The sequence below is a fragment of the Tetrao urogallus genome, assembly GCF_951394365.1.
Source record: "Tetrao urogallus genome assembly, chromosome: 4".
In the NCBI taxonomy this organism is placed as follows: Eukaryota; Metazoa; Chordata; class Aves; order Galliformes; family Phasianidae; genus Tetrao; species Tetrao urogallus.
This window is the reverse complement of record NC_136817.1, coordinates 40,148,827-40,170,949: the sequence shown is the minus strand read 5'-3', so window position 1 is coordinate 40,170,949 and position 22,123 is coordinate 40,148,827. Positions and strand designations below refer to the sequence as shown.

General features: G+C 41.4%; 1 protein-coding gene across 1 annotated transcript; it reads right to left on the bottom strand.

The window, feature by feature from the left end:
* Positions 1-6,920: 6,920 nt before the first annotated feature.
* On the bottom strand, positions 6,921-14,094 carry LOC306945951 (uncharacterized protein C4orf17 homolog; the record flags this gene model as incomplete). Its single annotated transcript, XM_079534849.1, has 8 exons — positions 6,921-7,105; positions 7,920-7,963; positions 8,304-8,469; positions 8,842-8,923; positions 9,170-9,331; positions 10,815-10,879; positions 11,443-11,649; positions 13,998-14,094. 8 exons carry the CDS (start codon positions 14,092-14,094, stop codon positions 6,921-6,923), a joined length of 1,008 nt encoding a protein of 335 aa, XP_079390975.1.
* Between the last annotated feature and the right edge of the window lie 8,029 nt (positions 14,095-22,123).

Here is a 22,123-nt window from a genome sequence, read left to right as displayed (position 1 = left end):
CCTGCAGAATAAGAAGATGGGAAAGATGAGACATGGAGTTTGTGGGATAACACTGAGACACGAAGCAGTTAAGCTCTGAAGATCATCTGCTGCCCTTGTGATACTTAATTGTCTCAGTGCTTGGTAGCTTCAGAGTTGGGTCAAAGTTGTTCTTGGACAGAAAGGGTAAAAACAAATGCAGTTTTTATCCTGAAACTTCTATATTAATAGCTTTAAAAAATAAATGAATAGCAAATGCAGAATTTATTTTGTTTACCAAGGAAGCTATGTTATTTATGTGGTTTTTGTTTTTTTTTTTTTTTTAATAATTGCTTGGATCTATTACCCAAAATACTGAATCATTGTTTTAATGTGTGCATTCATCTCTGTTTCAGTTCTAAGCAATGAATTACAAATAATCCCGTGACCTCAAAACCTGTATCACTAGTGCCTGTTGCAAGGCATTCATTTTAAAAACAGAAATAACTCTGATTTTCCTGAGCGTCTCAACAGACAGTCACAAGCAACTGGGCTGCCTTTATCAGCTGAGCCACTCCCATTTTTCCCCCTGATTTTTAGTTAGTTGTGGTCAGAGGAGGAAATACAAGTGTGGGGTCAAGCCATTGCTTAATGCTTCAGTTTGAGTAAATGGGTGTCTGTGTACATGCAAAGCATGTGCCTTGGCTGGGGTGTGATACGTTTGTTGGTACATGTGCAGTGAGTTCAGGTGGCAGTATACCTGGGTTTTTTTGGTTGTTTGTTTTGTTGGTTTTTTTTCCCCATTCTATTAACTGTGTTGTCTGTCAAATGCTTTGCTTTTTTTGTTTTTTTCCATTTTAAAGCCATAGTTTCTGTCTTGAAGCTGCCAATCAGTTTGTGCTTTTTCCAAGTTCAGAAATGGACACTTCAGAGGTGTGGCTTTGCTTCTCATCTGTGAGAATGTGCCCCATTCCCTTGCTTTGTAGGGGCTGTCCAAGTAGCTGCTGGGGCATTTTGGAATGTGAAAAAGTATGGCTCTCACACTGATTGCTGAAGAGCTAAAACCCACCTTACTGTGATGCTCGTCTCTGCTGGCCTGGAATCAGAGAAGATGGAAATGTGACTTTGTATCTGTATTCTTTCCTCTGTTACTGCTTTTTAATTGACAATGGAAGTGGGATTCCTGCAGTCTTTGTGGTCCCAAAAGGGTTGGCAGCAAACTGGTCATTAGTTCCTAAACCTCTCCCTATATTTCTAAAATATCCACAGAAAAAGTTTCTTCTTTCGAAATGATAGCTTTTTTTCCTCAAGTAGTTCTTGGTTTAGTTTTGTTAGATTACATAAAAACATTCTTTTGTTCCAGCAAGATTAGCTTCTTAATAAAAGCACTGCTGGTATTGTGTCTGTAACAAGAGCAGTGTAAGTATGCCCACTATTTATTACACTGAGTTTTGACAAAAATTTGTAAAACAGTCAAATTGCAAGGAGGTACATCTTTACAGCTGAGGCACTGCATGTGAGTGTACATAGCACCCATCAAACCTGCTATAAGATGCTTCAGTCTCTTGAAGGTTTTTTTTTAATCACAGAACGGCCAGGGTTGGAAGGGACCTGAAGGAAGGATCATGAACCTCCAACCCCCCTGCCACAGGCAGGGCCACCAACCTCCCCATTTAATACTAGGCCAGACTGCCCAGGGCCCCATCCAACCTGGCCTTGAACACCTCCAGGGACAGGGCATCCACAGCCTCTCTGGGCAGCTTGTTCCAGTACCTCACCACTCACTAAGGAGTTTCCCCCTGACATCCAACCTAAATCTTCCCTCCCTCAACTTAAAACCATTTCCCCTTGTTGTGCGGGTATCAACCCTTTCAAAGAGTTGATTCCCCTCCTCTTTGTAGGTTCCTTTTAGGCACTGAAATGCTGCAACTAGGTCATTCCACAGCCTTCTTTTCTCCAGGCTGAACAAGCCCAGCTCTCTCAGCATCTCTTTGTAGGGGAGGTGCTGCAGCCCCCCGATCATCTCTGTGGCTTTCCTCTGGACTCTCTCCAACAGCTGTTCTTTTTGTACTGGGGGCTCCACGCTTGGACTCAGTATTCCAGATACTGGGGGGTCTCACGAGAGTAGAATAGAGAGGGACAATCACCTCCCTATCCCTGCTGGCCACCCCTCTTTTGATGGGGCTCAGGATACCATTTGTCTTCCGAGCCACAAGGGCACGCTGCTGGTTCATGCACACTGTGGGCTCATAGATTTTTAAGACTTATTGCATATGTGTGCCTCATTTAGGAGATAAGCTGGGGTCTTTAGAGACACTTGAACAGGTCCAGTGGCACTTTATGAAATTATTCTGGTGACAAAGCATTTTAGTTTCATGAAGGAATTGTATTACAGCCTAAAAGACAGCCTGTCTTGCATATGCAGCAGTGAAATCAGAAAAATGCACATTTTTAAATCAAGCTGTTGCGAGTCTGGAGCTTTCCTACCTGTGGATAAATCCAGACCATATTCCTGTCCTAGCTTTAATCTACAGGATGTATGAATGACTGCAAGATTTGAGTGATGCCTACCTGCAGTGTTTCCAACAGATTTGGAGTAAGTACCTGCAACTTAGAGGTCCAGTATCCCACTTAATTCAACAGACAGTAGTTGCCTGTGGTACTGACAAGCAAAGAAAGCACGTAGCCAGACTGATTGACACAAAGCAGGTGAAAGTTGTGAGCTTGTGAGAGACCTGGGCAATGATTGCCAGCAAGTTCTTAAGTCAGTGGGATTTATATGGTCTTACAAAACAAAGAAACACTGTCTGGAAGTGTCTCTTGGCTCCTGGTTCCTGTTTTCTAACACATTTAACTTCAAATTAGGAAAAGTCTAGCATATTGCTTTTGTAAAACTTTGAGCGTTGCTCCATAATATCATAGTAGTGATATTATGACCAATTGCTGGGTGTTCATTCATGTTGTCTAAAGCACTTTGGTCTTTGTGTCCTTTCTAGTGCCTTTGCCAGTAATTTCTGTTGCTGTTGTTTTCTTTTTCTCTGATCATGCTAACCTCACTGGTCATACTATGCTGAAGTCTGTGCATCTTGTCATGCACCGTCTCTACAAGATGCTGTCCTCAGGTTGTGTTAACTGCTAGTTAACTGTAGATGGAGCAGTAAGGACCTGTACTTCTTATGAGGTAATGAACTGGGCGAGATTTTCTTCCTGAGTTTGGACAAAATTATCAACAAAATGATTGCAGCACAAAAGTGGGGAGACCTGTAGCTCCTGCTATGATGCATCCGCTCAACAGACAGACCAGGACTGTCGTCCTCCTGTCTCTCTAGTATCTTTTTGCTTTGTGGAAGTGTGGAAAGCTAGGATGGCCATTTGTTGACATCCGTGGGAGAAGCATTCCGAGTAGCGTTGGCCTTGTCCTGTATTTCACTCGGATGTGTACGTTGTCCTTCTTATATTTTCCAGTTTCCCTGGATGTTTGACTGCCCCTGTGAAAAAGAGCACGGGCTTCCCGAGTAGTACATCTCAGTACCTTGTCGCTCTGCAGTGGTGGGCGGGAAACAATCAAGTGATTAAAAAAAATCAAGGGATTTGTGAGAAATTGTAGGACTTTGAGCGTGGCTTCCAAGCTGTTTGAATTGCATCTTGCTATATGGCATGGTGCACTGACAGTTTGACAGTTGTGTTGCAGGCATGACAGCAAAATTACTCGCGGGAAGGCTGGGCGTATCGCTTAGAGAAAGCTGCCTCACAGCAGCAACAATTCCAGCTGTTAAAAATGAGAGATGGCAACTGCTAGTCCAGGTCCAAGTAAATCCCCAGTAAAAGACAGGTATGAGATCTGAACTGAAGGCGGTGAAAGATGAGTGCCGTCACTTATTTGTTCAGTGAGTAAGTTGCATAATAAAGATACTCAAATGTGTTAGAATAATAAGGCTTTTTTTTTTTTTTTTTTTTTTTTTTTTTTTTTTTTTCAGAACTGCTTATTGGAATAGTTTTCAACGACTGCATAGTTTTTTTTTTTTTCCTGAAAACTGAAAATTTGTCCATATTTAGTTATTCCAGTGAAGCATGTAACTTTTCTGTTTGAACCGCACACTGCAGAGATACATTGAGTGGGGCCAATCTGCAGTGACAGCGTAACCTCTCTGAAGAGGAATGGAAATAAATTCTTTCAGGGGAAATTGGTTTGCAACCCAAGTAGTTCATGAAGCATTTAGAAATGTTTGACATTGATGCATGACTGTTTAAACTAGCATACCAATTCTTCTCAGTAACAGAGGATGGTTCCAAAAGGCTGTGGGCTCCCAGCTGTTGGTGGGAAGAACAAATGATAGTTCTGAAGATGAGGCATCTAATTTTATTACAGGACAAAGAAATGCAGCTGTCTCACCAGAATAGTCTTTCAAATATCTCTGTCCTTGCTGTGCTTTGGTGTTTGTAAGAATCTGTTTCAGCTCTTCCTGTTAGAGAATCTACATTATCAATAGAGCAAACAGGTAGGACCAGGGAAGGAGTCAGGACAGGTGCACAGCATGACTGGGTAACACTTGTATTAGGCTGTAGCCTGTTGATCTGGTGTGACTTTTGCCATTCTTTAGCCTCTAAACATAAATAACTTTTATTCTAGGCTTAAGATTCATGCATTGAAACTTGTTTGTCCTTTACGCTTGCAGCTCAGGTGGCCAACCATAGCCTGGGTTGCATCAACAGAAACGTGGCCAGCAGGTTGAGAGATGTGATTCTGCCTCTCTACTCTGCTCTTGTAAGACCTCACCTGGAGTACTGCATCCAGTTCTGGAGCCCCCAATACGAGGAGGATGTGGAGCAGGTCTGGAGGAGGGCCATGAAGATGATCAGAGGGCTGGAGGACCTGCCCTGTGAGGACAGGCTTATAGAGCTGGGGCTCTTCAGCCTGAGGAAGAGAAGGCTCTGGGGGGAGCTTATCGTGACCTTCGAGTACCTGAAGGGGGCCTACAGGAAATCTGGGGAGGGACTTTTCGTAAGGGCATGTAGTGACAGGAAGAGAAGAAATGGCTTTAAACTGGAAGAGGGTAGATTTAGACTAGATATTAGGAAGAAATTCTGTACTGTGAGGGTGGTGAGATGTTGGAACAGGTTGCCCAGTGAGGTTGTGGATTCCCCCTCCCTGGAGAGGTGTTCAAGGCCAGGCTGGATGGGGCTTTGAGCAACCTGGTCTAGTGGGATGTGTCCCTGCCTGTAGCAGGGGGGTTGGAACTAGATGATCTTCAAGATCCCTTCCAAGCAAGTCATTCTATGATTTTTCTAGATGGGTGAAGCACCTTTGAGGGAGATTTGTCTTGGACATCTAGCAAAAGCAGTAGCCTATGGCTTTGAAGGGAAATAACTTTGAAGATGCAGCTGATTAAAACTAACCTTGCAAACTATCTCACCTAATGGCTCTGACGTGTTTGCTCAGTAGCCTGCCAGCTTCACAGAGGGAACGTAACTATGCTTTTGAAGCTGTACTAACCTTCCTTTCATTCTGATTCTATTCAGTAACGAGTCTCCAAGGTCTCTGAGATTTAATTAAGCTTTTCAGGCTCAACTAACACAGCGTGATGCTGAGAGACAGCTGATAAGAAATGCTTAGGGCAGAGATTTATATAGAATTAAGGCAATGTGAATATGGCCCAGAAGTACACGCACAGATATTGTTACTGTTCACTCGATGTATGGTCTCTCAGCCCTGCTGTTCAGTTTTGCTGCTATTTGGTTTCCACCTCTTCTGTAGTGTTATTACCCGAGACACAAGGGAAACTTCAAAGCGCCGTAGAAGGGAAGGGGTTCATCTTGTACAATATAATGCTTGTCAACTCCTCCCATTTGAAGATCTGCTTCCATTTACCAAGCCCTACAGGCTAATACAGTTGGACAGCTGTAGGGAAATGACATATGCCTAACATATCCCAGAAACTGATACCATTTAAATCGTTTGAGTTTCTGCATCTGAGCTGGCAAGTGCACCTGAGCAATGACTGCTCTGTGCAAGTGGCTTTTCACTGGCTGCTCACAGAGCTGGGACTGTCACCCAGCTCACAGTGTGCTCCTGTCCTGCAGAGAGAAGTGGGAGTGCAGGAGGTGGCTGTTATGGTAGAAATGATTGGACATGATGACAGGGGCTGTTAGAAGAGTAAGCTAAGCTCTGCTCAGAGCTAAGCTCCTTTTTCCATAACATTGTGCTAACAGAATTTCTCTCTTTCTCTCCTTTCCCAACAAAGAGGCAGTTGTTTTGAAAGATCCTACTTTCACTGAATTTCTTTTTCCCTAATAAATCAGTAGAACTGTGGTTTATTTATCGGCATGCTTTGGTTTTGTGAGAATGAATTGACAGGGACGTGTTCAGATAAAATCTAATTCTTCTGCTTTCACAGTTCACTTGACCTAAGAAAGGTCCAGGTATTTTTCTGTCGTTGTTGGCCTACATTTCAGTGGCTTGAGGTTTGCATGGTAGTTTTCATGTTTAGTTTGCCCCATGTGCTGCAGATGCTAAAATCAATCTGTGATGCTGCTCTCTTGATAATGGGAGATATGGAAGTACACAATGGTTTGCTGTGAGGTAGACATCTGAAGTCATTGCAGCCAGAACCCAGGGTCTTTTTTTTTTTTTTTTTAAGTGGTGACCCTCTCCTTGTCTCATTATGCCTGTGACTGTCGAGAGTTACAAGAGAGAGTTAGAATAACAAGAGTTATTAGTGTGGGCCTAGGTGGATCATGCAAAAACACAAATCTGATGCTGAAAAGCATCGCTTCTGCCTGTTTCCGTTTAGCTTACTTCACATGTACCTATGCAGCATGATTTGAGAGCCAAATGTAATGAGCAGAAAATAATTTTAAAAGGGAATCTGAACAGATTTCTTTACATTTGTTCTAATTTTATATCTGTAAGTGCTAAGAGTATGCATTTCTGTATGTGAAATGACTTGCAGCTGCTTTAATGGCTATGAAGATATGGGCCTCCCTTGGGTGGGGGCTGTCTGTTGTTTTGCTTGCTGCAAGGCAGCATTCAAGGGCACGTCTCTTTGTTTCCATTGCCAGCCATGACTCTTCTCTGGGGATGATGTGTCTGCATGTGCTGGACCTCTGTTTCTCAGCCTTGAGAACAAAATACAGTCTTTATCCATTTCTGGAAAAGATTTTGAAAAATAAAGCAGTATGTTACCAGGCTAGGCTTAGAATTTTTGGTAGACACTTGAGAAAGGACGTCTCTTCTGCATCCCCAACAGCACTTTGAAGGACAAATTGATACTTCAAAAGTTTTTTCTTTTGTCCTTGTTCTTATAAAAGGTCATGCTTCCCTACTCCTTCAGTAAGGTTAGTAACAGCAGTAAATGCATTGGAGCTGCTGTGAATGGCTTTGTTGAAATGATCAGGCATTCAGGTACTGACTTTTGTTGTCTCTGTGTTTCAGAAGGGATACAAAGAGGCACTGGTGGGTTCTGTGGGGAGTTCCAGTAACTTTGTTTCCCTTGGCTGGCTAGAGGCTCAAGAGGGGGCTTTGGTAGCTGAAAAAATCTCAAAGGATTTTAGCTGCAAAGAGCCAGGGAGATACATTACATGATGGCAAATTCCAAAGTTTGTTAGCAGCACGAGTTTCAGCCTATGTGAAACTCCTAAAAGGAGATTTTAGTGGAGGAAGAGATCCTGCTGCTATGATTTTTCCAACACCACGCAGATGCTGTTATACGCATCCCTTCCTGCATTTATGAGGTGCACTGGTTAAGATTTTCATGAATGTTATATCAAGAGAAACCAATTGATTGGCCTCAAGAGTCTTGGCTATCTTAGGGAACTTCCGTTTTTAAGTTTAATTTCTCATATTCTCACTGAACTTGGGCCCTTCTGTGGTGACAAAAGGGAAGGCTGCTCTACTTCACAGTCCCTTTTCTGTAGCATGCTAGGCACACGGCATCTTAACATTTGTAATTTCCAGTACTTACCATGCTTCATGTTTTGACTTGCTCCTGATCTGTTAGTTGAAGGCCTGAATGAAAGAGGGATAAAAGTCAAACAGTATAAACTGTTCTCTGCAGTATACAGGAGGCTTGCCTTTTCTGTTTGTTTTTGCTGGTTTTTTTTTTTTTTTTTTTTTTTTTTAAAGAGCTTTAAAGTGCTCAGAAAGCTCTGTCCTGTTCCCATAATAACTAAAGTTGTATCAGAGTGTGTGAGCAGTTTTATAGTTAGAAGTGTTTCTCATTCAAGATGTGTGATGCACTTCAGTCAGAAAGTTGCATTTTTCACAAAATCCAGAGGCAAAGAAAACAACACTTTCTAGTTAGGTTTAGCCTATCTCCTCATCCTAGCAGCCCCACCACAGATTTTACCTGTTATTTATATCTCCTTCTGGACCTCTCTGAGGAGACCGAGGCTTTAGCAAACTCTGGATATTCGTGCTCTCTCCTGCACCTTCCTGCATTGCCTGTGGCTGGTTATTCAGCCTGCCTTTACCAGTCAGTTCAGAGCAAATCAGTCTGGACATGAAGGCTTTCTCTGAAATTGGAAAACAGCAGAGATTTTATTTACATTATTGCTTGCTGATTTGAATGTTTGGAGGTGAATTTGGGAGTTTCTTTACCCGGATTTTTTGAGGGGCTTAAGGACATGAGAAATAACACTTGTTTTCTGCCTTCCTGCAGCCCAGAGTGCTACTGAGAGTGTGAGGTTTTCCTACCCCGCAGCAGACCTGAGTCTGCTGAGATCTGGGTGACTGCTTTCTGTTCAGAACGGCCACATCTGGGCACACCTCAGTGAGTCCTTCCAACTCAGCAATCTTACACAGTTCAGGCCTGTGAGAATTTCTTGGGTTTATACAAATATGTCAGAGATTTGTTCCTTTCAAAAATGAACGCACATGCTTGTTACCTTTTAGACTCGCCTTTGAGAGCCATTCTTGGATCTCTGTAAGTGAATCTGTCTGGAAAACATTTCTCAGTTTTTCAAGCACCTGGAAGATGTATGAGATAGTTACTATCGCTCTGGTGCATGTGTTGGTTTAGCTCTAGTACCCTGAGCATGCAGAATTTTACAGCTATACAAACTGTCTTGCAGAGTGATAGCTAACTACAAATTTAAGTCAGTAGAATCCACAGTGGGAAAAATAAAGTCTGTCAAATAATGTCTCATGCTATCCTGGAGAAATAAAAATGTATCACATCATTGGAAGCCATGTGCTGCAGCAGTCACATCTTACCTTTATTTCCCAATGCAGGTAGCTTAGGTCAAAATCTGTGTTCTGCTGGGCGTGGGGACTGTGACTCGACTTGAGGCACGCAGAAGAAGGCTGGGAGAGAGTCTGGAGGACTCCCTGGGCAGTTGCAGGTTGTGCAGAGGTTTGGGGTTGTTTTTTCAAAAGCTTTTCCAAAATAGAAAATAATCTGTAAGGAAATGCCTGGACTCCATTTCAGAGCAATTAAAGGCAACGTGAAATATGTCTAACAGGGATCCCCAGAAAGGATGATCAGCAGTAAATACATGTAAAACTGTTATTTGGCTGAAAATGGCCAGAAATAGGAAATGCACAGGTTAATGATTACAGGCTCTAACACACAGTCACCAGGAATAATGTCAGATATGCACAGCATAATGTTGGTTTTTTTTCCCCTTACTGCTGAAGAAAATGTGTAGAACCTTACACTAAGCTTTGCTTTGAATCATCTTTTTTGAAAATCTGTTTTCTGGAAAGATCTAGATTTTGGTACAAGAGTGAAAGTGATGCTGAGTAACAACGAAGAGAAATTGGATGAGGAAGGAGTTAAATCTGGACCTCTAAGCTTTGTTTGCTTTACCATCATGGATTTGCAGGGTGCTCCTCAGCAACTCTTCATTTCTCTGTGTGCAGGCTTGGCCAGTCTAGTAAGAGTCTGGGAATTGCAATGTGGTTAGCAGAAGGTTTTGTTTATAAGTGCACAGAGGAAGGCAGAGGAAAAGCAAAATGCACCGAATGGTTAGCAACAGTAGTTTTCTGTGTGTCACCATATGGCAGTATCTGGCCATTGGGAAGTTATTTTACAGCCAAAACAGTAAACAATTTGAAGAACTGTGTTCTGCATGCATACAGGAAAAGTAAGAGAGGTTCATTACTATGCCCAGATTGGGAGTCAATGAGCAACATTTAGACATAAAAAAAAAAAAACAAAAGAAAGTTAGGAGAGAACCTCGTTCTTATTTTTAGCACATTTTCTGCAAAACATCTGAGTAGTGCCACCTGTTGTTCAGTATCAGTATAGCAACATTTGCGGTGGTTTTTTCTTTGCCACCCTTGCGACAGTGTTTGTAATAGCATAAAAACTTAGCAACCAGCTATTGTACAATCACTGTGAAAGTGAGTAATTGGTTAACGTGCAGCTTGAGACTAAAGAGCTATTGCAAAGAGAGCCTTCTAATGGCGTTTATAAACACAGCTGTGAAGTTGGATCTAAACCCCAGTATGTTACTTTCACCAAATGGTATTACCAAAATTAAAACTGTTAGCAGTTAAAATGTAAAGAATCTGTGTTAAAAGGGCAGGATTTATCTTGTACTTGTTTGTAGAAGAATGGGATCATTTATTTTCTCCAGCAGTTTGAGACAAAGTGAGATTTATTCCTGTATTCATTGGATTTGACCATTTTTCTTGCTAGCAAAGCACAGTGATATTACAGAGCTGAAACTGATAGGGTGATGATTAAGTCTTAACTCTTCTTGATGCTGCATCCATTCCAATTTCTCCCCATATCCCTCTTTTTGGGTGTGTTTCTTCCTTAGCAGCCTGAGATGGTGAGTTTGGTTTACAGTATTTAGAAGAGAGCAGGAGAGTGCTGAAATTAAGAACTATACCTTGTTTTTTTTTCACTCACCTTTTCTGGTGATTTGGGGCTACTTTGAGTCCTCTCTGGAACATTTGCAAGTCCTTCTCCATGTTCTGGAAATCAGTAGGCAGAGTGTTATCTCAGGTTGAAAAATAAAAAAACATAAGATGCACCTTAGATTGTATCTGAGGGGGCCTTTTTAATCACAAAAATGCACAAGTCGTATTTTAAAAGTCTGTATTTCCTTCCTTTTTCGTTTGCTTTTACTATACCAGGTAGCACTGTATGTTAATGTAGATGTTTGCTGGGATGCCTAACAAAGCTGAAGAAAATTGTGGAAACTGTATGTTATAGATGTATGGTTATGGTACTATGTAACTGCTACTGAGAATGTTGCTCACAGATGCAATAATTGCTGGTAACTGTGAAATCATTAGATATCTAGTGAGCATAGAATTTTTAAAACCTGCAGAGTTGCCTGTGTAGTCAGCAAGGAGAAATCTGTTAAGATGGGAAGAGAAGACACACTTGCCTCCTTAATGGATCACCCTAGGTTCCAATTACCTGGACCTGAGCTGTGATAACACAGTGCCCTGGCAGAGACCTGGTTCCACCTTTTATAGTTTAGGTTCCTCTGCTGCTGCTGTGAAAGTAGCAGTTTGGTGCCCCTACTCACGTGTCGCAAGCTGTGAAGAACCAGGCCGTCTCTGCATGAAAGCCTCAAGCCTTGGAAGGCAGTTGTTGGCAGGTGAGCTGCCTCTGGCATTCCCATTTAGCACACACTCTCTGTCAGCTTTTTGCTCAGGGATGGCTGTTTTGCCAGCATATGGGGGTTCTCCGAAACAGCTGTGTCTTACAGAACAGATCGGACTATTGTTTAACCCTGTGCAAAAGAACCAAACAGTACAAACAAAAGAGATGGCTACAGTCTTTGCTACAGTAAACAAGTATAATTTACCAAGTGATCTCCAGGGAGAGTCAGTTCTGGATGAACGGAAAACAAATGTATCCAAGTTTGTTTTATATCATATTGTAGGGCTTATAGAATGTGTCAAAGGGAATTTCAACAGTCTGAGAAGCCTAACAGGAAAAAAGTATCACTCAGCTGCGACAAAACTTGCAAAGACAGTGTGAGTGTCATTGCTTTAGGCCCATGACTGACCTCTCACATTCTGCTTCTAGACCAGATGTGCGGTACAAATGGATGGTACCACATACGAGAAGAGGATACCTACTGCCTTTTGGGAATGACCCTACAGCCAGTAATACAAATGGGTGAGCTCTATCCACTGCTTCATGTGTCAAATGAAATGGCACTTTCCTTTTTCTCAAGTGTTTTTCTAAAACTTTGCTTTTTGCTTTTGACCATTCAATGAGTCTTATTCTGTGTCCATGAGTTCTTGAGTCATCGTGAGAACAAAACCCCAGATGGGTAGCACACAGGGGCTGAGTTGGGCACACTGAAATAGAGGCTCTAAACTGTTAGCACACAGTCTTCTGATCCATTTCCCTGACAGTTTAACCAAAGCAGTGAGTATGGTAGTACAGCAAACAAAAGGTGTTTAAACAGTGAATAAACATGGTATATTTGAATAGGTGGCAGAGAGCCATAAGCATTCTGCTGCAGAGGATGGTGTGATCAAGCTCTGCCTAACAGATAAGATGTTCCAAATAAAATCTTGGAGAGCAGTTAGATAGAGTGAAGCAATGGTAATCAGGCAATAATTGTCATGTCTAACTTAAAAAGCTTGTTGTCTTCAGTGAGAGTAGCAGCAGTTAATGAAGAACTAGAATCTGGCTAAGCAATATAGGACTTTCATCTTTGCTGCCTTGTCTTTTGTCAGGTTATAGAAAAGGTGATAAAAATATGTTCTGTATTTTTATATATTTTATACATCTAAAACATTTTAAAAGATAAATATATATTTAATATATTATATATTCTGAATTTATGAAGATTACATATATGCACACAGAGGAGTACAAAATGTGCGTTTTAAGCTGTGTGGTCAGTGTCAAAGAAGTTGTGGGTTTTTTTTTCCTTCAAAGGTGTTCATTCTGAATTGAAAGAAACTCAGCCTTTTCAGAAATAATTTGGTCTGCATCACCCTTTATACCTTACTGCAGAAGTTTTATTATGAACTCGTCAACTACCAATATAAATTCTCTAACAATATTTACTTATCCTTACAATTTTTGAGGAACTCAGTAGAGATTTTTGTGTCCCTTTTTGTGTCCCTTTTGTGACCCTTATGTACCTTCTGCAATGTAAATCTGGCCAGGCATCAACAGTTTTCTTTCAGCCACTGACAAAAAGATGTCTTTGTACAAACGCACAGGCTCAACTTCAGAAACAGAAGCCGATCCCAAGAAGAACTATTTGTTTTGCTGATGTGGATGGTATGCTGATTTCTGACTCTATTCCTTTCAGCAGTAAGAACAGTAATTGGCTACATCTAGTGTGCAGTAAAATAGCACAGCATTATTAGAGCAAAAGATTAGTATGAAATACTGTGTTACACAATATGTTTTTCCTGGAAAATATCAGAATGATATAGGTGAGAGTGAAGTAATTAAAAAAAAAAAAAACAAGTGAGAACATGTCTCTGTAAGTAGAGTCTTTGGCATTTGAGGTACACTTGCAAGCACAGAAGGAAAGAGAAGTTGTTCTAGCTTAAATGAAACCTCAGCTGTCTTGGTGAAATAGTTTTAGTGGTAGAGTGTAAAGAAAGTCCTAACTTTTACACTGTCAGCCTGGGATTATTCATTGCTGAGAAAAGGTAAAGACACCAGTGGAATAAAGTGGGGGCAATAAGTTTGTGTGTGCATAGAGGAGAGTGTTCAGGGCACATTTTAAGGTTATGAGCAACAAATTTGTAGTGCAGAGGATTTTAAGAGATTTTTTCAATGTTTACTTCTGAGTAAGCTGTTCTTCACTCCTTTCTATGTAATGAACGCTATGCTACTATGCAGGTGACACTGCTGTCATGGTAGGGATGCTGCTTACCCATATTGTCCCCAAGGGGTCTGAGTATTTTGGCCATGACTCATCATTTCCAATAGTGAGATTTCTTACTGAGCTGTGAATGCTGATTAAATGCTTATTTTAGATCCGTGAAATAGGAGCACTGGGTGCTTTTTTGGAACAAAGTTGTGTTATGCTCACGTTTCTCTCTGTGCTTGCTAGGGCAGTCTTCTGGGGTTGCCATGTGATCTCTGTACAACTCTTACCTTGTATGTGGCAGAGCATCCGAGGGTGGGGAACGTTCCTAGAGGAGTATGTTACCCATGAGCTCCTGGAGCGAGAACAATGTTGACAGGTATTCATTGTGTAAGCTTTCCTATTCTCTTGCAGAGTGTCTTACTGTAGAGCGGGTTGGCTCTTAGGCTCTCCAAATGAGACCAAATGCTGGAAGTGAAGAACAGGAATTGACATATAAAAGTAGAGGAAGCTTCAATTATTGCTTTTCTTTTAAATATTTCGCTGTTATTTTACCTCTTCCACGTGCATTTTGGGGAAGCCATAAGCACAGGAGTCTGGAAGCAAGCTACCTTCTGCTCTGTGGCTAAGTAGTTACCCCTGACAACTAATACTGCCTGTGGTTGCTTTGCAACTGCTTCTGTTGCCTGCTGTTTCTGCTCAAGAGCTCAGCTGCCCATTGACATGCGGAGTGACACTCCTTTTTGTAGTAAGGAAGTATATTGAAGGAGTAGATTGCTTTCTGGCTTGGGAAATGAAGGGACAAGAAATGACAGCGAAAGAAATGCTGAGGCCTTGATTTCTAAAGGTGGTGTATGCAGAGAGGAAGTCTTATTTCTCTAAATACTTGGTGTCTGCTTCTAGATTTTGGGTTTAGAAGTTGAAGTTTAGCTGCTTTTACTGTTACCTTTATTTTTTCCTTCCATATAGTACGTATAGCTCCTCCACTGGAACAGGCTGCCCAGGGAGGTGGTGGAGTCTCCTTCTCTGGAGATGTTCAAGACCTGCCTGGATGCCTACCTGTGTGACCTGCTGTAGGGAACCTGCTTTGGCAGGGGGGTTGGACTCGATGATCTCTGGAGGTCCCTTCCAACCCCTACAATTCTGTGATTCTGTGACACCTTGGTTAGAGTATCTCCTACTTTAACATCTTAAGAACATCCGAAGAATGGTGTTGTATTTAAGGTACCTTGTGATGACTCAGAATCAATAAAAAATGGAAAATAAAACTTTAGGGGCTGCTCAGCCACAAGAGCAGAATAAGCATTCATCAGTTATCCATTAAGGTAAGGAAGCAGTGTGTCGTTGCTGCTCATATTTTAAGGAATATATGGAGAAAAGAGGATTGGAAAAGGATGAAGACATTTTTTCAAGCAACTGTTATGTTTTGCACAGTTACGTTTTTACTCCATGACTACATCTGACTTAGGAAAAAACAAATTGAGTAGACTGAGGGATTTCACAATATGTGCAGAAGGCCATGAGACGTGAGGTTGCCCCATATGAAAACAAAAAGTGTAAATCCCAGAGCTGAAGCTCATGGGTTAAGGTCGTTGTATGCCCTCTCAGACAACCGAGGAAAGGTCATGTCCCATGTGATGATTACATTTCAGGGCATGTGGTGGTAGGGTGGAACTGGCATTTCACAGGATTTTTTTTTTTTTTTAAAGCTAATGGCAGTCTTTTTTTATTTGTACTTGGGGGCACGTGGAATACTTGAGGAAATAACATGACTTATTAACAAAAGCTGAAAACAACAAAGCAGAAGACAGAAAGGAGTAAGTGATTAAAGCCTATGTACTCAGTTACATGTGGTTTGCAGCACCATTTAGTTGCCATTTTGATCACATACAGCAATGCTGGTATGCTGCAAGTTCCCTGCTGTTATTCCTGCAGACCACTGCCTTGCACAAACTATTCCTGATCAAAAATACCAGTCAGATAACTTGATTTCATGGTGGCTGTAAGAAATGTACACAGTGCTTCTCATGCTCTTTGATACCAGTCAGAATGCACTCATTAATTTTTTCTAATCATTTTGATACTTAACTATTCATAAATTGATTGATTGAAGTCAATTTTTACCTCACTACCTCACGTTTTCTACTACTGGAGCTCTGCTGGCTTGTTCTAAATTTGTATGGAATGAAATCAGAAGTCAGTGTTTTATTTAGGAGAAAATAATAAACACGAATACTAATTTCAAAGCAGAAAGCTGCATTTCAGCAGTGAAACAAGATTTGAAGCAGTTCTTGCTAGTTAACACTGTCTTCTGTAGCAATGGGTAAGGATTTGATGGATTTGTGTTATTCTCTACTATTGTAAAAGTATTTAAATGAAAAATTTTAGTTTTGGTGTATAAAAGATGATGGATTGCAGAACAGATATAGCATAATGGATCAATCATCATAGAGGGTTCAAAGTTCCAGTTGAATTCCCTGCAATAGAATGAATGTAATGATTTATGTACTTTTCCAAAGTGTTTTGTCTCTGAATTGTATAGCATATTGAACTTTATTTTGTTTTTACCACTGCGTTTACCAATATTTAACTGGCCAACACAGAAAGATGAAAGAAAATTGACTTCTGACTTTTCTCCTGCAAGAAAGGAAATTGTCTTGCCTTCAAGGATATGAATTATAAGCAACAAGCAACGCCAGTGAACACTGGTTAGCTGAAGCTTGCCTGATCTGCTCAAATGTGAGGCATTGTCTTTCAGAGCTGCTGTCTTGCTGTGATTTCAGTAAAGAACATGCCGTCCATTTGGTACAATTTCTATCTTAAATGATTGCTGAGCAAAACATCTTATCAGGATTGTTGACTGTCAGGCATCTGTCTGTCCAAAGGCTGCTTTAAAGGGTGCAAAAAAAATGCCTCTGTGCCATGAAACTCTTATATCTGTATTAGCACTGCAGTCTAGCTTAGGTTTCATCTACTCTAAACATAAATACCAAAATATATCAGCAGAGAAGTTGATAAGAAGTTTTTTTTAAGATAGTGTAACCCTATAGAAGTGCTTCTTATTTTTAGGTACATCTTTATGTAGATGGGATGCAGAGCACATCATACAAATGAGAGATACCTTTATCTCCTGACATAAAAAGTAAAATACACAAAATTTATGGTGTTGGTTGTAGTGGATTGACTGACTCATTGGAATAATGAGAACTGCTGATTTGTATTACATCTGATTGCATTTGTTTTTCTTAGCAAGCATTTATAATTTTGATTTAAAGGAAAATAAATGGAGAGACTGGCTTTTCCAAAGCCCTTTTGTATTTATTTTGAATTATTATTATTTTGAATGGTGTTTTTACCATAATGCGTACTGTCCATAAGCCTAAGATTAAATGCTTACTAAAAATAGTCTATAAATTTAGTTATAGGAGTGGAAGATACTTTCTCTTCCTGGGTCTTTTGATTTTCTGCATACACTACTTATGTTTTTATGTTTTCTACCTATAAAGATGAACTATGTCTAACTAAAGTTTAAAATCTTGCCAAAGTTTAAAAACGTCAAAGTGTTACATAATGTTATTGCTGGTACAATATGTTCTGGAGAATTTAGATGTGTTACTTTGTCACAACACTCTGTTAATATTTAAATTAGTAAAGTTAAGTGCTACTAGCTAGCACTGTTGTTATCATAATAAAATCATAGCCAAAACGTGAATTATCATTGCAGTGTTCAAAAAACACTCCTTTGAGAAGGTGCATACAGTAGTTATTTAGAGCAGTCTTATATTTGACTCCCTTAATGGGCTCGTGAGAGACAATGTAATTTCACCTGATGATTGTTATATTGCCAGTTCTCAACTCTTCCCTGGAGAGCACGGAAGAAGTTGCGGTGTTGTAAAGCACGGAAAGATCAAACCACCTGAGAAGCAGTGCTGCAGAGGGCCTCCTCACCAGGATGCCAGGTTGGCATTTCCTTCCATCCAGCTACAGCAAGTTAACTTCTCTCAGTAGGTAGCAGCGTTCCTGGGGTAGGGGTTTGCAGCTGAGGAGGCTGCAGCCTGGCTTGTTGCGTTGAGCAGCCCACAAGCAGGCAGGGGAGTGCTGAGTGTTGGAGACCATGGAATCCTTCCAGTTCTTTGTGACACATCTGAACTGCACACGCTACTATGGAAGCAACACAGCCTCATATTTGTCTCTCATTAGCCAAGAGAAATAGTTGTGTGCTGACAGTTCCTCCTTTTTGATTTTACCACTCTTTTTCTTTAACATGAGAGGAATTTTAGTTTCTGTAGAGAATTAAAGTTTCTGTGTGGACACTGAAGAAATGGTGATCTACAGGACTGTAAAATTACTTGACATTGGCTTTGCTGTTCAAGAAAATTCACACTTTCCAATGAGATTTGAGGGATTTTTCAGGAGTTTCGGGAATTTTTCTGGAGTACAAGTGCAAAGCTACTTAGTTGGTCTGTTCATTTGCAGCATATGAAATTGGTGTCACAAACTTGAGTTCGTTGGATTGATTGGATGACTGAGTGTGAAAAAGTCTTCTAGCATTGATCAGTAAGGCTCTTAAATGTAGCATGGGATTGGCATTTGCGTCTAGTAACAGAAAGGAAATTTAAGATGGGAAAAGACACATCATGAAATGTCTACTGTTTATTACCCTGGTTGTCTGTCTCAGTGACAAAAATCAGATAACTGCTAAATTGAGTTTACAATTCTTGAACAGTTTTCTGGTCTGTTATGTTAGACACTATGTTATGTAGACACTAAATCACAGGATATTCTGTGAGTGTGTCACAGCTTCAGAGGCAGAAAAGCAAAAGATGAAAGAAAACAGGTTTGTCTGCTAGTTTTTTTTACATTTGGGAGGGAAAAAGGAGAGTTCCTGGTGCAACTGTTGTGCTAATCATTTTAATAAATATTTGGGTAATGTACAGGCTAAGCAGCTAAGATGCTGCTCTTAAATCTCTTCAAGAAAAGAAGGCAACTGATAGCAAAACCTAGCTAAGAAGCAGCCCATACAGGTGCTAGTTTCTGATCCTGAAGCCCCAAAGAGTCTTTTATCATTTGCTTTGTTGTAAGCCCCAAGTAGAAAAGAGGCTGCCCTTGAATTCTTGTGTCTACAAGCTCAATAGCCACTAGCAAATCTAGCATAGTTTTTGCATGGTTGTTTTTTCTTTCTCTTTAGCTGTTTCTACACTTCACGAGGATCTGCTGAGCCTTATTAGGTTGGACAGAGAAGCAATGGAGAGGCAGTATTAGTGCCACATGTTCAGATGGACAGAATTAGATAAAAGGCTGATAAAGTGATTACTTACTACGTTTAATTGCCTAAGAAGGAAAAGATTTGATAGATAAGCTTAAAGAAGAAATACTTTCATAGTGAACTGCCCTAAAATGGGACAGGATAGAATCTGGGGCCAGTTGCATGTTTTGTGTCAGGTATCAAAGCACAGAGCATTGAGCCTGAGGGCCTGTGAGAGTAAGCCAAAAAGAGGAGGCACTGCAGCTTCCCTGCATGCCAGGACTTTGACCCTATGTCCTGTTCCTAGCATCTCGAGCAATCTGACAGAACAACACAGATAAAGTAATTTGTGCAGCATGCTTATGCATGTCAGCCCTTGTTTCACTGGCTCCATATGCGGTCCTTTTTCTTACCACCTTCTTCCTGAAGACCATTTCTGCCTGCAGACTGGATGCACTCAGTCTGGTGAAGGGAGATAAATCACAGCTTCCATTCCATTCCTTGAAAAACCTTTCCAAGGAGTCCATGTGCCAAAAGATAAAGATAGGGAGAGTTTTAAGGGAAGGAAAAGGAAAGGAAACAAAGGGATCAGTGGATAAACAGACAAGGAAAAATAGATGGGAACTTTGGAAGAAGGGAAGAAAGGAAAACTGTAACTGTCAAGGAATAGACTGGACTAGAAATTCAAGTTCTTTACTATGAGAGTGGTGAGGTGCTGGAATGGGCTGCCCACAGAGGCTGTGGGTGCCTCATCCCTGGAGGTGTTCAAGGCCAGGTTGGATGGGCCCTGGGCAGCGTGGTCTAGTATTAAATGTGGAGGTTGGTGGCCCTGCATGTGGTGGGGGGGTTGGAGACTCATGATCCTTGACGTACCTTCCAACCTAGGCCATTCTGTGATTTTTTTATTTTTTATTTTTAGGTTTTTCTAGGAAGTACAAGTCACTGGGTCTTGCCTCCTTAGGCATTGTGAAAGAAGTTTGCACATGACAGGAACGAATACCGTGGTGTTTTGGGTGTATTTCCAAACAGAGCGCACAGAACATATTCTACCTTGAAGGCGTTAGGGCAGAATTCAGAAGCTTCTTTGTACACGTGATTTTTGTGTTGACATTTTGTGTTAAGCTACCAATTTTTTAATAGCACCACACCTCACAAATTCTAAACTTGACAGAACAAGGCAACATCTGAGATGAGTGGTATCACATTTTCCTAGAGGTTCTCAGCAGTCTACTTTGAGCTTTTTAGCTGTCACTTCACTCTTAGAAATGTATGATTGTATGGGATGTATAGCAACTTGGAGAGCAGATTCTCTTCTTGCTGGGTGAGAAATGAGCTCTTTTAGGTTTTTGAGGTTGTCCATCTGTATACAAGGTCTTTTCCAGCCAATGTGTCAAAGTTGCAGCATGAGGTCTCTGGCTGGTGGGGAAAGGGGCTCAGACCGAGGTGGTTAGAAGCCCGCATTCAAGCAACTTAATGAGAGAGCACAAGCTAAGCTGGCCCATTTGGCATAACAGAAAATTCAGACATCAAGACTAGCTGCATAATCTGGATGTCGTGGTAGGGAGTTGTCAGTGTATTACTGTAAGCAGTACACAGAAGAAAGCATTTGTTACTTCCATTGATGTAATGGCCCAGTTAGTGTCCATCTATGAGCTTCACCAATGGGGGGCTTATCTGTGAGTCCTCTGCCTTAGACATGCCACGAAGATCATACAGTTCACAAAGCATCTCAGCATGTCATGTAGTATCTGCTATACTACAGGCAGTAATAGCTGATCAGTAGAATTATCATAAATCAAAATATATTTATGCAATTAGATTGCCTATGATCTTTACTGAAAGCAGCTGAAATTTCTGTGTTGCCTGTAGTTCTGTATTTTCAAGATCAATCGATGAATCACGACCACTGCTGTATCATGCTATAAAGGTCCTGGAGGTAGAAGGAGGAGATTAGTTTCAGAAGAGGAGAGTAGACTATGGATCAGTTCCCTGATGTCTGCTGTGCCCCAGAGGTGAGTCAGGTCACCACCTCTGGATCCTGTTAGCCTCTTTCCGTAGAAAGCCTGAAGTCACTCCTTTCTTTTTGCTCCATGGGTCTTTTAAATAGCAGGGATTCATGATCTCTGCTCCGCTAACCTGGACCAAACAGGGCTTGCATCCCTAGCAGGCTGGAGGTACACCTCTGAGGCTGCTGGAACTTCCTGCTGTCTCTGAAGATTCACCTGAGGTTACAGGAGTCTGGAACTTAATCTGTCCCACTGAGTTTGCAGAGGAGCACGATGACCTTCAGCATACCCTACCACACCTGCACCTTCACTTGTGATCTCTGCTCGTGATCAGTTGGCAATACAACCCCTCACACCAGGGCACTGCATCCAGAGAGGGTGAGTGTGTGGGTGTGTGAGGAGTGGTGGGGCCTGGGCTTGCTGATATTGTCGGATCCAACAGGTTGGGCAATCATTTGCAAATCCAGCAGGCTGTTGCACGTGCTAAGAAAAAGCACGTGTCCTCTCTCTTATTTTGTTTTCCAGTCAGCATGACTAAGCATGTAGTCTTTGGTCACTGTTCACTGAAAGCCGTTCCAACAGATCAATGAGTACCCAGATTGTAAAAATTAAGGAGTCAGAGGAGCAGATAGAGCCACAGATTGACAGCATATGTTTCTTAAGCAGCTTGCAAATAATGTGTCTTGATACATCAGCTGAGCTCTAAGGACTGTTAACAATATAATTCAGCAAAGACTTTGTGTTCCCATGACCTTGCCATTTTGAGTTCAGGAGCTGCTCGCCCCTTCTCCTTGCTCCCACAGTGCCCCTGAGGGCTGTAGATTTGGAAGGCAGCTTCCCAGAGAGGAGGGAAGAGCTTCCAGCCAGGGCTTGTGCCTTCTTTCCATGACGCTGAGGCTATGAAAAGGGTGCGATGAGTGTGACAAAGGGTCTGTGAAAACAATAAGCTGTAAAGATCTCAGCAGATGGGTGGTTTGCTTTCTTGCTGGCACATTAGATGTAAGGGGTGGGACTCCGAGCTCAGCAGCTTGGCTAAATGCTAGAGCTGAGCGCTTACAGAAGCACTTTGTAAGACCAGCTTCTAGGGCATTGGACAGGACTGTGCTATCAGCAGCTTGAATCAGCACCTGTGGGAGCAAGATTCAAAACAGACGTGCCAGCCAAC